The sequence below is a fragment of the Leuresthes tenuis genome, unplaced genomic scaffold (assembly GCF_036924035.1).
Source record: "Leuresthes tenuis unplaced genomic scaffold, fLeuTen1.0.hap1 SCAF_20, whole genome shotgun sequence".
Taxonomy (NCBI): Eukaryota; Metazoa; Chordata; class Actinopteri; order Atheriniformes; family Atherinopsidae; genus Leuresthes; species Leuresthes tenuis.
In genome coordinates this window covers 3,117,224-3,131,754 of record NW_027325374.1, presented here as the reverse complement: position 1 = coordinate 3,131,754, position 14,531 = coordinate 3,117,224, and the positions used below count along the sequence as shown (strand labels likewise).

At 43.5% G+C, this 14,531-nt stretch overlaps 2 protein-coding genes across 3 annotated transcripts; both read left to right on the top strand.

Moving 5' to 3' along the window:
- Positions 1-1,115: 1,115 nt before the first annotated feature.
- LOC140278885 (uncharacterized) lies at positions 1,116-13,791 on the top strand. The gene is given in 10 exon segments (XM_072373973.1): positions 1,116-1,505; positions 2,784-2,892; positions 2,974-3,067; positions 3,154-3,427; positions 3,537-3,696; positions 7,975-9,442; positions 9,603-9,737; positions 9,815-9,818; positions 10,689-10,908; positions 11,821-13,791. Coding segments are annotated over 10 exon segments (4,308 nt in total). The 5' UTR covers positions 1,116-1,211; the 3' UTR covers positions 13,371-13,791.
- Positions 4,160-6,043, top strand: LOC140278535 (uncharacterized). 2 transcript variants are annotated; one of them, XM_072373568.1, is made up of 2 exons: positions 4,160-4,795; positions 5,035-6,043. In XM_072373568.1, exons 1-2 carry the CDS (start codon positions 4,642-4,644, stop codon positions 5,805-5,807), a joined length of 927 nt encoding a protein of 308 aa, XP_072229669.1. In that variant the 5' UTR covers positions 4,160-4,641; the 3' UTR covers positions 5,808-6,043. The 2 variants fall into 2 exon arrangements, 1 of the variants encoding a protein (XP_072229669.1); XR_011909200.1 differs by having other exon boundaries at positions 4,737-4,826; positions 5,035-5,113.
- Positions 13,792-14,531: the final 740 nt, after the last annotated feature.

Below are 14,531 nucleotides of genomic sequence, written 5' to 3'. Positions count from 1 at the left end.
CTCAATGTGCGACTAGGAATTTAAGTTTTTAAAGTCTTTAAAGGCGACATATTATTCTACAGTAATAACTTTTTAATTCAGGGTGTGTATAACCATAGATACACACCCAAAGTGTGCGCGTGCCCAGGGCCCCAGAGCCAAGAGCGGCCCTTCGACTTCAGAGTTCCTGTTTTTTTGGTACAATTTCTAAAAAATATTGGAATTAATGTGGTTTGATGATAAAATCATTTGAATGTTTTAGAAATTATAAGATTAATCAGTAATGTGTGACGACACAATGAGGTATGCTTTTTAAAAAGGAGAAGCGCGCGCTCAGTGGATAAGCCAAAAGAAAACTATGGATAAGTTAATCAGCTGTGTGATCTGTTCGGTTTCAAAGCGAACACACTTGCTTTTGCTTATCCTGCTGACTTGGACAGCAATCTTGGAAATGAACTGATTCACTTCAGATCTTTCCTCAGATCAGACGGACAGAATGTGCCTCCATCGAAACGGCTTAAAACAATACAGTCAACATTTCCTAACGTGTACATTGCCGTAAAACTGGATCTGATGCTATCTGTCAGTAATTTTCTCATGTGGATTAAAAAATAAAATAAACTTAGTACAAAAATGACCCAGAGACGGTGTCACTCATGTGCCTCCATCGAAATGGCTTAAAACAATACAGTCAACATGTCACTAGTGGCCATAGAGGCCGAACTGATCAGAGAGTTGGACTTTGGAGACCTTATCAAGGACTCGAAGGCCAAGAAAAAGCCGGTGGTTTAAGAGAGTAGCTTCACTGTGGCTCTTTACTGATGTTCATTCATGTTGCTTTTATCACTTTAATTGTTTTAGGCGGTTATTTAAGGTGTGTTTCACTCTATAATGCTGCAGGGGCTGTTTCAGCTTGCTGTCTCTCCCATAAAATGTACATTCATATTGTTCTGTACATGCAGGCGCCAAACAAAGCAGCCATTAAATTACAGGGATTTTGCTGCCTGGTGTTGTTATGCGCGTAATGGGAAGAGCGGCTCTGTGCGCGCACTGTTTGGGTGTGTAGGCCCCCCCACAGAGACACACGGTGTCTCCACCCTTGTTGGATTCCACTCCTCTCGCGACGTAACGAGCGAAAAGGCGGAGGCCACTTCCTGAGCTCCACAGGTTAACTAAGCTCAGGAGAGGCGGCTGTATTTTACTCATGGCAGCGAAGAAGAACGGCTGGCATTATGGCGAATTTGAAAACTAGGCATGCAAACTGCTCTGTTGTTGACTGCAGTGACCAGCACAAGTCCCTGCATAAGACTCCAGTCTCAGAGGACCTACGACGGGAGTGGATAAAGTTTATTTTTGACGGCGAAGCCCCGGCCTCGGTCAGCAAAACCCTGTTAGTGTGCGCGAACCATTTCCAGAGAGACTGCTTCCACAACCTGGGTCCCTACAACACAGGACTGGCAACAAAACTCTTCGTAAAAGAGGGATCGATACCGACCATCCGTGGGGAAAGGACCGACGATGGAAATGTAAGTGTGCTTTGCACCTTAGGTGGATGAGGGGGGGGGGGGGGGGGGGGGGGGGGGCGGAGTGAGCAGTAGCTCATTTTCATTTAAAGGGACACCGCAGGGGAAAGACTTGGTTAGATGGCCTGAGTTTACAGCCTGGCTTTCTTTAGCGACGTTGCTGGAAGACCCCTCAGGTTCTTTGACGGCAGGGGTCCTGATAAGCCACGCCCACTGACCGTCACTCTGAAGCTCGTGCCACTAGATAATCTGGACACCAGTTTAACTCAAACACCGTCACCATTTTTTGGGCCATGAAGCGAAATTCTTACGCGAAATGTGCTGTTATCCGTTGTAGAGAGGAGCACTCGTCCTTGCATCAACCCCCAACCTCCGAGGGCATCAGAGCCCGGTGGATAAACTTTATTTTTGATGGTAAAATTCCGGCTAGAGTTAGCAAAAAACTGTTTGTGTGTGCCGGGCACTTTTCACCGGACAGTTTTACCAACTTGGGCCAGTTCAAAGCTGGACTCGCAAAGAAACTGTGGCTTAAAGAGGGATCAATACCGACTATCCGATTCCGAAATTCTCCCGAAGAGGTAAATCTAAGGATTAAGAAACAATTCGGCTGTTACTCTTTAGCTGTTTAGCATTGTTTAGCTAACAGCTGAAGTAATAAAGTAGATGTTACAAGTTGCTCTTACTTTCTGCAAGATCCACAATATACATTATATTATTCAACGTTAGTTTATATATTAAATGATCAGGGAATGGTTTATTGCTTAAACTTAAACTTAAATTTGACCAACCTGCACACTTTAAAGGGAAACCCGACTGTGAGGACTAATAAGTATACTTTAATGTTTGCCTTCTACCAGAATGTGTTGTTAAAAAAAAATCACGAAGAATGGTTATTTCTTTAAAAATCGGTAATTTAACGAAGAGGGAGCAGCAGCCGGCAGCAGCTCATTTAAAGGGATGGACGAAAACCGACCGTCTGACCACAGCCTCATCCGACAAAATCCTCATTAAAGTAACTTGAAGGCAACGTCTGGGCGGTGAATTGAGCTGTACTGACATGTACCTGATCTCCCACAGAGGAGGATGGAGGCAGCAGGTGTTCTCACACAGTTCACAGCGTTGTGGTGTATGCTATTGGTTAAAGTTTACCAAAGGTTAGAGGTATCCGGGTATAAAATGAGAGTAAATGTGTTCAGAGGTGACCAACAAACACACTGTTCCACACCTGCTCTGTGACACTGTGGGGAAAAGACCTTAAATTTTCCTGCCCTTTTTCTTTAGAGCAGCACATCCAAACGGGTGGCGACTGTTCGTAATGTGGCCTGCCAGACGGAGCCTCTGAAAACGTGCACGGCCAGGACTCGGCTCCACCCGGGAGCTCGCCTTAAAGGTACAGGTTTGTTGAGCCACGGCTGTTACGGCTCTTTCTTTTGGAGTGAAATGTGTCTAAATGCGTGTTTTCATGCATCAGACGCACAGGACAGCGTGTTCGGTGAGGATGGAGACTCTGAGACGTGTGATCCTGCCGACCTTTTCACCTCCTTGACTGAGTCACCAGATGTGAGGTTAGTATTTTGGATATTTTTGAGGAACATTTAACTCGTCACGATGGATTTTTGATCATTTTTTAGTAAAATATTTCTTGTTCTAGCAGAAAAGAAACTCCCAGCTCAAACCAGAAGTCGTATATCGTCTCTGAAAACTGCCTGCTGGAGCTGTTTGAGATGTGTCCCGTGTGCAAACGGGTCTCAGACGTGAGAACAAGAAGGTTAGGGGCGTTCCTCTCTGTGGAACAGCGGTGCCCTCGTTGTCAGTTCTCCAGAAAATGGAACAATCAGCCTGTTCCTGGAAGCCATCCTGCAGAAAACCTCCACCTCTCAGCTGCAGTCTACCTCACCGGTTCTTCCTTCTTAAAGCTTGAAAAGGTGACTTTACCCTGTAGTTAAACGCTGAATATGGCATGTTATTTATTTGATCTGAGTGATTTAAATGAGGCGTCACTGACAGGTATCCGGCCTCTTGTTCCACCCTCAGATCTTCCAGACGATGCAGCTGAAAATGCTCCACAGCGCTCAGAGGGACGCCCGGCTGTACGTGGAGCCTGAAATTATTCACCGGTGGAAATCTGCTGAGGGCGGCGAGTTCGAGCTGCAGAATCTCATTCTGGGAAGTGATTTTAGAGAAGATGCAGCAGGTATGCAGTCCTGACTGAAAAGAGCTGTTGAGAGGTTTGAAATAAATGTAATAAAACAAATACTGGCAGCTTGCTTCAGCCTCTTAAAACCAGCGGCTCGGGGATGAGAAGGCGGCTGTCCAAAGCTTCTCACAGATGTTTTATTGAGACTTCAATAAAACACGCCTTACAGCAAGTATTTATGATTGAAAAAGACTTCCAAACATCAGGTCCAAGGTTAACAGGGCATCTGAATCTGTGAGGGAAGCTGCTGGATGCTAGTTTAAATGATCGAAGTGTGTTTTTCTTTGTTTTTTTAAAGGATTTCCACAGGGAGACGATAAATGTTGTCTATAAATACTTTTTGTTCCTCCTCTGCTCCTTAGAGTAAAATTTTAAATAAAAACAATTCAGACGTGATTAAAGGCACATTCCAGCCTTTAATTTAAAGTCGTTATCATACATTTGACATACACGGCCCCCCTGATTTCAGGCTCCATAAGGATTGGGTACATTAAAGCAGCCATGTTTAGTGCTTTGTTGCATCTCTCTGACACACGATGACTGCTTGATGACATCAGCAGGTGCTGAGTATCTTCTCAGGTGATGCTCTCTGAGCCTCTGCTGCAGCCACCTTCAGCTCCTGCTGGTTCTGGGGGGATTGTCCCTTTAAGTCTCTTCTTCAGCAGATAGAAGCTCAGCTGGATCTGAACCAGCTGACGGGCTCGGCCATGTTTCAGCTCTGAGAAACTCTGGTGCTGCTCAGCAGGATGTTTGGATCATTCTCTTGTTGCAGGATGAAGCTTTGGAGGCGTTTACTGGAACTGGAGCAGATCAGATGTTTCAGCTCTGAGTTGATGGAGCAGCTGCCATCAGCAGCTCCATCATCAGTGAGGATAAGTGAGCAGAACCTGTGGCAGCAGAACCTGTGGCAGCAGAACCTGTGGCAGCAGAACCTGTGGCACCATGCATTCCCACACCATCACACCCCCACCCCCGTGTTTGACAGAGGAGCTGCTAAGCTTTGGATCTTGGGCACTTCCTGTTGGTCTCCACACTTTCTTCTCTCCATCACTCAGGTTCCTCTGGGTCTCATCTGTCCTGAACACCTTTTTTCTCGGTAAACTGAGCTAATTATCCGATTCCTGAAGGTAATTGGTAGCACCGGTTTCTAATTTAGGGCTTACAAACGTGTGCATGATTTTTAAGTTTTGTTTTTTTTAAATGATTTTCTAGAAACTGTTTTTATTTCATTTCACTTCACCGGTTTTGATCATTCTGTTTGGATCCATGAGATGAAGCTTCTCAAGGGGATGAAAACCCAATTACAATAAATATCTGTTTGTGTGTTTCCTGCAGATGTTCAGCAGCTGTTGGTGGTTAAAGAAGAGGTTCCCTGGAGCTCCAGTGTGGACCAACAGAACCCAGAACCCGACCACATAAAGGAGGAAGAGGAAGAACTCTGGACCAGTCAAGAGTCTGAGTTTAACGGGTTCACATTTACAGGCGTAGCTGTGAAGAATGAAGGTGGTGAAGACAAACGGCTTCTTCAGATTAAAACTGAAGACAACAGAGAGGCGGAGCCTCCAACCAGCAGCTCAGGACCAGAACCAGCCAGGAACCCAGACCCAAACAGTCATTTACAGCTAAATACTGACGAAAAGGCTTTAAAGGTTTTTGAGACTGATGTCAGCATAGACGATGACGACGATGCTTGGCAGGAACCGTGGTCGGACTCTGAACCCGACGGCGGGGACGCGGCGTCTGAATCCAAGAGTTTTGCTGATGTTTTTGTTGAAGAAACGACTCGACGTGAAAATCTGAGCAGAAACGGCAGAACTCGGACAGCAGAGAAAAGACTTAGCTGCAGTATTTGCACCAAAGTTTTCACACGACTCGTCGATCTGAAAAGACACAGGCGTGTCCACCCAGAAGAGAAACCGTTCGACTGTGGTCGGTGCGGTAAAAGGTTCAGAATAGAAAGAGCGCTGAATGGTCACATGAGGATTCACACCGGAGAGAAACCATTTAGCTGTGATGTTTGCGGAAGAAGCTTCATGTATCAGTATATTCTCACATCGCACCAAAAAATCCACAGCAGGGAGAGACCTCCAAGCGTGATTCTGCACTGATCAATGATCTGTCAGTGGCTCCAAAGTTTTCATTTCATTTCATTGGACTGTGTAAAGGTTGTTTACTCGGCCAAAGACAGCTGCTCTCTGGTTTTCTTCTGGTTCTGATGGTTAAAAACAGAAATAAGTTGCAGAAAGACGTTTTTCAGTTTAACAAAACCTGGAACAAAGTTTACATCCACATCTTTCTGTGAGAAAGACTCGGACTTAATTCTAACAGTGTCTTTATTTTCACCAAATAAAGAAGAAATGTGACAGCGGCTCAGTTCAGTTTCTGTCATCCTGCCTCTAAAAAAAAAAAAAAGGTATTTGATTGGCCAAAAGTTATTTAGGGATATTTCTACCTTAAATATCGTATTTCCAGTACTTTGGATTCATTGGAATAGCTTCAAAATAATATATTTACAGGTTTCTAAAACTAAAGCAGAAGATGTGCTGTAAAGGTTGAGGTATACACTCTAAAATATAAAGTTCTTTACTTTTTAGCCGGTTAAACGTTGTATTATACACTTGGCGTGACATAGTGTTGACAATGTAAGACTTTTAAATAATAGCAAGCTATTTTAGGGCAGAAATAAACTAAACTAAAGTATACAATATGAGTAACTAGTTGGTCTATTACCTGCACAATATAACTCGCTTGAATAAAATTGAGCCATTATCAACATGAGTAGTTAGATTGTTGGACTAGTACAGTGCTGTCAGACTGATGGGTTGTGCTGGGATAAAGTCCAGGACTGGCGTACTACAGTTATTATTCATAAAAAACATCTTAAAATCACAGTCTTTACTCTTTTCCAGCCGAATAATTCTTTAAACATGTCATTTTCACAGTTTCTCTCGCGTTGATAAATGATATTACCATTCAAAATTCAATCCGTGTTCCTAAAATCAAATTGATGTGAATACTTTCAGCGGATAAACAAAATAATCAGACAGGTTTCTATGGCGACAGTGACTAAAGGTGTCTTTACAGGTGCCTGTTGGAAAAAAAAAAAAAACAAACAGCAACGTTGATAAATCGTTTACACAACAATTCAACAGACTAGTGGCCCTGCCTTAGAGTGTATCCAAATCCTTTAATACATCCATGGATCCATTTTAACAGTAATATAATTGGCTGCACTGTGCTGTGATCGATTCTGTGCAGGCCCGGTTCGTCTCAAACGAGCCTCCGGTTTGTTGTAAAGAAGAGAAAAAGTGACCATGAACGAAGTGGATTATCTTCAACTGAACAACACTGAAAATGAGACTTTACAAGACAAACTGGAGACTAAAACCTTCGGAGTTCATCAGCTGCAGGATGTTGTTATAAACCGAACAGCAGGTGAGAATAGTCCCAGATTTAATGTTTCGGTTGGAGGAAACGGCTAACGGTTAGCTTGTTGCAGCAGCGGATGGAACATCATTAAGACTAGAACAGAGCTTCTTATATTCGATTGATATTGGTTCACAAATGCTGAAACTTAATGTGGTTAATTACACTTGTTAGTTAAGAACTTTGTACTGGCATTTGAAAAAGGCGGAACATAACGGCGCAAGTATAGCGTTGCACCCGGACGGTTTACTGCGCGCACATAACAGAGTTTTCTGTTGTTCCGTCTCATGAAAAATCAGTGTTTTCATTCAGTTTGGATTGAATTGCTTTTAAAACAGCAGATTTTAAAGCATTCTGGGGCAAATTCAATAAATGCAGGATGTGGTTTAACTTGGTCCTGCTGAAATATGCAAGACCTTCCCTGAAGAAGAAGTCGTCTGAATGGGAGCAGCTGTTGCTCTAAAACCTGTTTATAAAAAAATACCTTGCAGCATTAATGGAGTCTTTCCAGATGTGCAGGTTTACAGTTCCATATGCACTAATTCCCCCCTCATACCATCAGAGATGCAGGTTTTGAACTGATAACAAACTCGATGGTCCCTCTCCTCTTTAGTCTGGAGGATGCAGAGTCATTGATTTCCAAAAAGAATTTCAGGTTTTGATCCATCTGACCACAGAACAGTTTTCCACTCTGCTTCAGGCCACTTTAAATTAGCTTTGGTCCATGTTTCTCATTCAATGGAAACCTTAGATATGTTCTTTCACTGAATATTAGTTCCATACTGCTGTTTAACTTTATATAAATGCAAAGTTGTTTTTTATATCTGTGTGTTTCAGTGTTCCCTGCAGATGTTCAGCAGGTGGTGGTGATGAAAGAAGAGCTTCCCTGGAGCTCCAACCTGGACCAGCAGGACACAGAACTCCTCCACATAAAGGAGGAAGAGGAGGAACTGTGGACCAGTCAGGAGGAAGAGCAGCTTTATGAGCAGAACACCTTCACAGATGCAACTGTGAAAAGTGAAGATGATGAAAAGAAACCTCAGTCTTCACAGCTTCTTCAGATTAAAACTGAGGACAACAGAGAGAGAGAACCTCCAACCAGGAGCTCAGCTGATCAGATGAAAATAGAAGCTTATAGAGAGGAGTCTGGAAGACCAGAACCAGCCAGGAAACCAGATCCAAACAGTCATTTACAATCAATAACTGATGAAAAGGCTTCAGACTCTTCTGAGACTGAAGTCAGTGATGATGATGATTGGCAGGAACCTTGGTCAGACTCTGAAACTGAGGACAGTGACAGCAGTTGGAAAGAGGTTCGAACACCTGAGTCTGGTAGTGATGTTTGTGTGGACAGAACAACACGGTGGGGAAATCTAAAGAGTGCTCAGACTGGAGCGAAAGCATTTAGTTGTCATGTTTGTGGTAAAACATTTGCACGACGTGGAGATCTGAGGAGTCACATCAGTGTCCACACGGGAGAGAAACCATTCGAATGTGGCTTTTGTGGAAAGAAATTCAGACAACAAGCGGTTCTGAAGGGTCACACGAGGATTCACACTGGAGAAAAACCATTCGGCTGTGATGTTTGTGGAAAGAAATTTACACATCAGTCTTCTCTCAAATCACACACGAGGGTCCACACTGGTGAGAAACCGTTTGATTGTGCTATTTGTGGGAGAAAGTTTAGCAGGAAGGCTCATCTTAGCATACACATGACAGACCACACGGGAGAGAAGCCATTCGAGTGTGAACGCTGTGGTAAAAAATTCAGCCAGAAGACACATTTTAAAGTGCACATGACGGTCCACACAGGAGAGAAACCTTTCTGTTGTGATGATTGTGGAAAAAGTTTTCGACTGGAGCATAATCTCAAAAGACACCTGATGGGCCACAGGGAAGAAAAGCCGTTCGGTTGTGATGTTTGTGGTGAAAGATTTACAGAAATGGGGAGTCTGAAGCGGCACAGTGGAGTTCACACAGGAGAAAAACCGTTCATCTGCGATGATTGTGGTAAAACATTTAGTCGCGTAACACATCTTCAGAGGCACAAGACCGTCCACACGGGGGAGAAACCATTCGAGTGTGGATTCTGTGGGCGAAAATTTAGCCAAAAGACCCATTTTAAGAGACACATGAGAGTCCACACGGGAGAGAAACCTTTTTCCTGTGATGTTTGTGGACAAAGATTTAGCCAACAGAACAGTCTGAAAAGGCACAGCATTGTCCACACAGGAGAGAGACCGTTTAGCTGCGGTGTTTGTGGTGAAAGATTCACCCGGCAGGGAAACATGAAGAGACACATGAGGTTTCACAGACAGTAGAGACTGCAGTTTTCATCAGTCATCATCTGTTAAACTGATTTTAAAGTGTTTTATCTTGTGTGTCTTAACGATGTAAAAGAAAAACAAAACATTGGTCACACACTTGTCAGCCACAATATAAAAACCATTTGCCCCATAAGTCCTGAAATCTGCCAGGTCGGGCCTCCGTGGATGGGCCAGATGTTCAATCAGACTGACATCTGGGGAATTTGGAGGATGGGTTAAATCCCTGAACATCATCCAGCCGAGAGACGGGGTCTTCCAGTCCGAAGGGGTGCGACTGGTGTCTCGGTAAGTGGCGTTAAGCTCAGGTGTATGAATGAGGGCTGCATTCCACTTCTTCACCTGTGTATGCTGGTTTTCTGCAGAAAAGTGGAATGCAGCCCTCATTATTATAATTATTATTATGATTATTCCTGTTTTAAGTCTAGAAGGCTGTAGTGAAAAATATATCTAGCCTTCTATTTAGTGTTCAAGCAGACTTTTAATGTTGCACATGTTGATATTGTGAGAAGCATTTAATATGTTTTAATCTGGGCAAGACTTAAACAAATTAAAAGCCTTTAACTTTAATTACTTTCAGTAACAGCAAACCAGGCCCCATATTGTCAGGTCTCATGTCAGATCCTTGCTCTTTGTTCCTGATTCCAATTCACCAAGCTCAAAAACTGACTTCATAGTGTCATAGCAACAAGGTTCACCTCCTTATCTGTCTGTGGTTTTAATTTTATGGCTGATCGGGGTCTTTGTTTCTCTTTTTAAAGAGGGTATGTTTAGTCGCACGCAGCTGGACTGGTTCTGGTTGTGAAAATGTGCTCTGTCTGCACAGTGTTTACAGGACTGTTAAATATGTATAATAAAATGTAAATAAAGAATAGTCATTAAAAATTAAAAGTTACATTATTTAAAGAAAAACATCAGAGCTGATTTTTCAGACTTAGGAAACGGATGAGAAACTAGTTAAATAATCGATTTTTCATCTGTTTATCGGTCATTTGTGTACTTTCTGTTATGGTTCTCCGCTGGTCGGATGTGCAGATTTCATTTATCGGACCGGCTGATAAACAGGAAAACGCGGAGCTGTGGTTACTATGGTGATGAGGAATAAAGGTAGCTGTTCAGATGCCTGTTCAAAACTCAGCAGAAATGTTAAGAAATAGTTTACAGTATGACCACAGCGTATCCAGGCCCCGTCTGAGTGGATCCAGCTCTTATAATACATCCATGTATTGAGTCTGACAGAAATATAAGCGGCTGCATTGTGCTGTGATCGATTCTGTGCAGGCCCGGTTCGTCTCAAACGAGCCTCCCACTTCGTCGCAAAGAAGGGAGAAATTGACCATGAACGAAGTGGATTATGTTCAACAGAACAACACCAAAAGACGAGCTTTACAAGACAAACTGAAGATAAAAACCATTGGAGTTCATCAGCTGCAGGATGTAGTTATAAACCGAACAGAAGGTGAGAATAAGATGTGTTTCTGTTGGAGGAAACGGCTAGCTGTTAGCTTTTAGCGGTGACTGGAAAATATTTATGTGAATACTGAGCTTCTTGTTTTCTGTTTATTTGAGTTGGTTGACAAATCTCCCAAAACGACCTGGTAGATAATATATTTTTTGTGTTGACGAGTTGAAACAAGCGGAACGTTGAAGGCACAGTGCGGCACCCGGACAGTTTACAGCGCGCACACAACAGGGTTATTACTTCAAACTCATCAGAAGACAGAGTTGTGAAGCTGTTGGAATTAATTATACTGTTGGAGTTTAAATCCCCGCAGTATTCTTCACTCTTTCTCAGATCGTCGTTGTTGTTATCCATGGTTTCCTCCGTCAGGTCTTCCTGCTCCTGCGAAAGGTTACAGTCTGGTTTTGGTGTTCTTTTGTTTTTCAAGTTTAGTTTTATCGTGCTCCAGCTTGGCCGCGATTTTCGGTTCAGTTCCAAATAAACTGAGTTTTAATTTTTGCCTCCTGTGAGGAGAGGGATTAGTGAATGACAGCATCTTAGGATAACTGAGCACAGGTGAAGGGAGTGGAGCTAATGACTGGCAGGAAGGAACTGAGGAAAAAGGTCAGGGAAATGGCAAAAAACTGAAACCAGACAGAAAAACACAAAAATATATAGATCGTGACACCCCCAGACTTAATGCGTCACGCATGTATTAACATTTAAAAGTGTTTCGTGTTTGAGTTCGAGTTAGTTTCTCTGCGAATGTTGGGCACAGGACATTCACCTGTGGAGACCTGAGGGACACTTCAGAGTCCACCAAGGAGAGAAACCATTCGAATGTGGATTTTTAGATGCAAAATGTGAATAAACAGCATTGTACATGGTTTTAATGATGTGGCTGATCAATCAAACATTATTGTATTCCAGTGTTTCCAGGGGATGTCCAGCAGGTGATTAAAGAGGGGATTCACCTAGAGCTGAGCTCCAATCTGGACCAGCAGGACCCAGAGCTCCTCCACATAAAGGAGGAAGAGGAGGAACTCTGGACCAATCAGGAGGGGGAGCAGCTTGATGGACAGAAGGAGACGGATGTCAGCCGGTTCTCATTGACCGCCACTGTAAAGAATGAAGATGATGAAGAGAAAGCCAGCAGCTCAGCTAAAGAGATGAAAGCAGAAACTGATGGAGAGGACTGTGGAGGACCAGAACCAGCCAGGAGCCCAGATCCAAGCAGTCATTTACAACCAAAACCTGATGAAAAGGCTCCAGACTCTTCTGATACTGAAGTCAGTGATGATGATTGGCAGGAACCATTGACAGACTCTGGACCTGATACTGAGGACGGTGGCAGCGGCTGGAAGGAGAGCCGTGCACCCGAGTCTGAGCGTGATGTTTGTGTTGAAGGTTTCACACGAAAGGGAAACCTGAAGAGACTCCGGAGGGTTCACAGAGGAGAGAAAACATTTCCTTGTGGTGTTTGTGGGAAAAAATTCTCCAGATGTGGAGACCTGAAGCGACACATCAGGGTCCACACAGGAGAGAAACCTTTCAAATGTGTTTTCTGTGGTAAAAGATTCAAACAGCAGGGAGTTCTGAAAAGTCACGTGAGAATTCACACCAGAGAAAAACCATTTGGTTGCGATGTTTGTGGAAAACAATTCATCCATCAGTCTAATCTCAAATCACACACCAGAGTCCACACTGGGGAGAAACCTTTCGATTGTGACATTTGTGGTAAAAGTTTTACAGAACAGGGAAGTTTGAAGAGACACAGGGGAGTCCACACAGGACAGAAGCCGTTCGGCTGTGGCGTTTGCGGGAAAAGATTTAGCCGGAAGTCACATTTTGAGACACACACGAAGTTCCACACAGGAGAGAAGCCATTTGAGTGTGGATTTTGTGGGAAGAAATTTAGCCAGAAGACTCACTTTAAGATACACGTAAGAGTCCACACTGGAGAGAAGCCCTTTACCTGTGATGCTTGTGGAAAAACCTTCAGGCTTCAGTACAATCTTAAAAGACACATTAGAGCTCACTCAGGGGAAAAGCCATTTGCTTGTAACGTCTGTGGTGAAAGATTTACTGAGCAGGGAAGTCTGAGGAGACACAGTGGGGTTCACACAGGAGAAAAACCCTTCAGCTGTGACGAATGCGGTAAAACATTTAGTCGAAATACGCATCTGAAGAGACACATGAGGGTCCACACGGGAGAGAGGCCTTTTGGCTGTGAGGTTTGTGGTGAAAGATTCACAGAACACAGTGTTCTGAAGGGTCACATGAGAGTCCACACGGGCGAGCAGCCGTTTGGCTGCCATGTTTGTGGGAAAAGATTCAGACACCAGTATTCTCTGAAGAGACACACGAATGTTCACACGGGAGAGAAGCCGTTCTGGTGCGATGTTTGTGGTGAAAGATTCACCAGACAGGGAAATCTGAAGAGACACATGAGGTTTCACACATGACGGATACTTTCCTGATGTGTTCCTCATGTAAGATCAGCCGCGATGTTAAACACCTGCGTAAGCTTCTGTAGGTCCACACCAAAGCATGTCTGAGCAGTTGAGACGTGAACCTCAAAGACGTCTAAAGGCGTGAGCAGCAGATCCTTTAAGTCCTGTAGGGGACAAGGCTCGACTTCTGTGGGTCAGACTTGGTTTTTCCAGCGTTTCCGAAAGATGTTCATGAGAATGTGGAAATGACTTTCTTGAACTGTTCCTAAGAAGTTGTTTTTGCTTTCTTGTTACATGTTGGAATCAGAATAATAAAAACAATCATATTGATAGAAAATTGCTCAATAATGTTGAGGTCCGGGCTCTGGGGAGGATTCATCCCTCCATAAGACCTGTTGCCACTGATTTTCAGTCCACTTCTTGTGTCATTTGGCACAGCTCAGCCTTTTCTCCCTGTTTCCCTTCCTTAAGAATGGCTTCTTGACAGCCACCCTTCCATGGAGACCATTTCTGATGAGGCTTGGGCCAACAGTAGATGGATCAGCTGAAGGTCCAGATGCATCTCTCAGGTCCTGTCAGGTCACAGCTGGATTTTTTCCTCTTTCTTAAGGACATCACTTTCAGATCCTGTTCATCTGCTGTAGATAGTTTTTTTAGGCCTGACACTTCTTCTTTTGTCCTCCACTTGTCCAGTTTCCTCAAATGTTTTAAGGACACACTGCACACCATACTGAGATATGCCAAGTTTTCAGCTAACAGCTCTTTGGGAATCACCTTGTTGCTGCAGAAATCCTATTTTCTGTCTGTCAAACTGTGTTTTCTTTGCTGTTTTTCATAGATGCAGCTAAAGAAATGGGAACAAATGATGTGTCTTTGTGACAGGCTGCTGGTAACAAAGTGCCTAAAGATCCAGTTTAAAATGGCTTCTTTGCTAAGTTGTCTGTTCTGTGTCGACACAGCACTGGTTCATCCCTTGAGTTAGGAGCCTTTTTTCTACCTGAATGGTTTATAGGTCAGAGTTAAGAGGCCCAACAAAGAAAAATACATTCCTCTGAAAAGTGGACCAGATATGATTTGAATAGATGAAACTTTAGTCCGATTGACAGATTCTTTGCAAAACTTTAACTACTTCTCTTGAGTTTTTATAACATTACTGCTCTATGCAGTCCAAGTGGAAACAAGGTGATG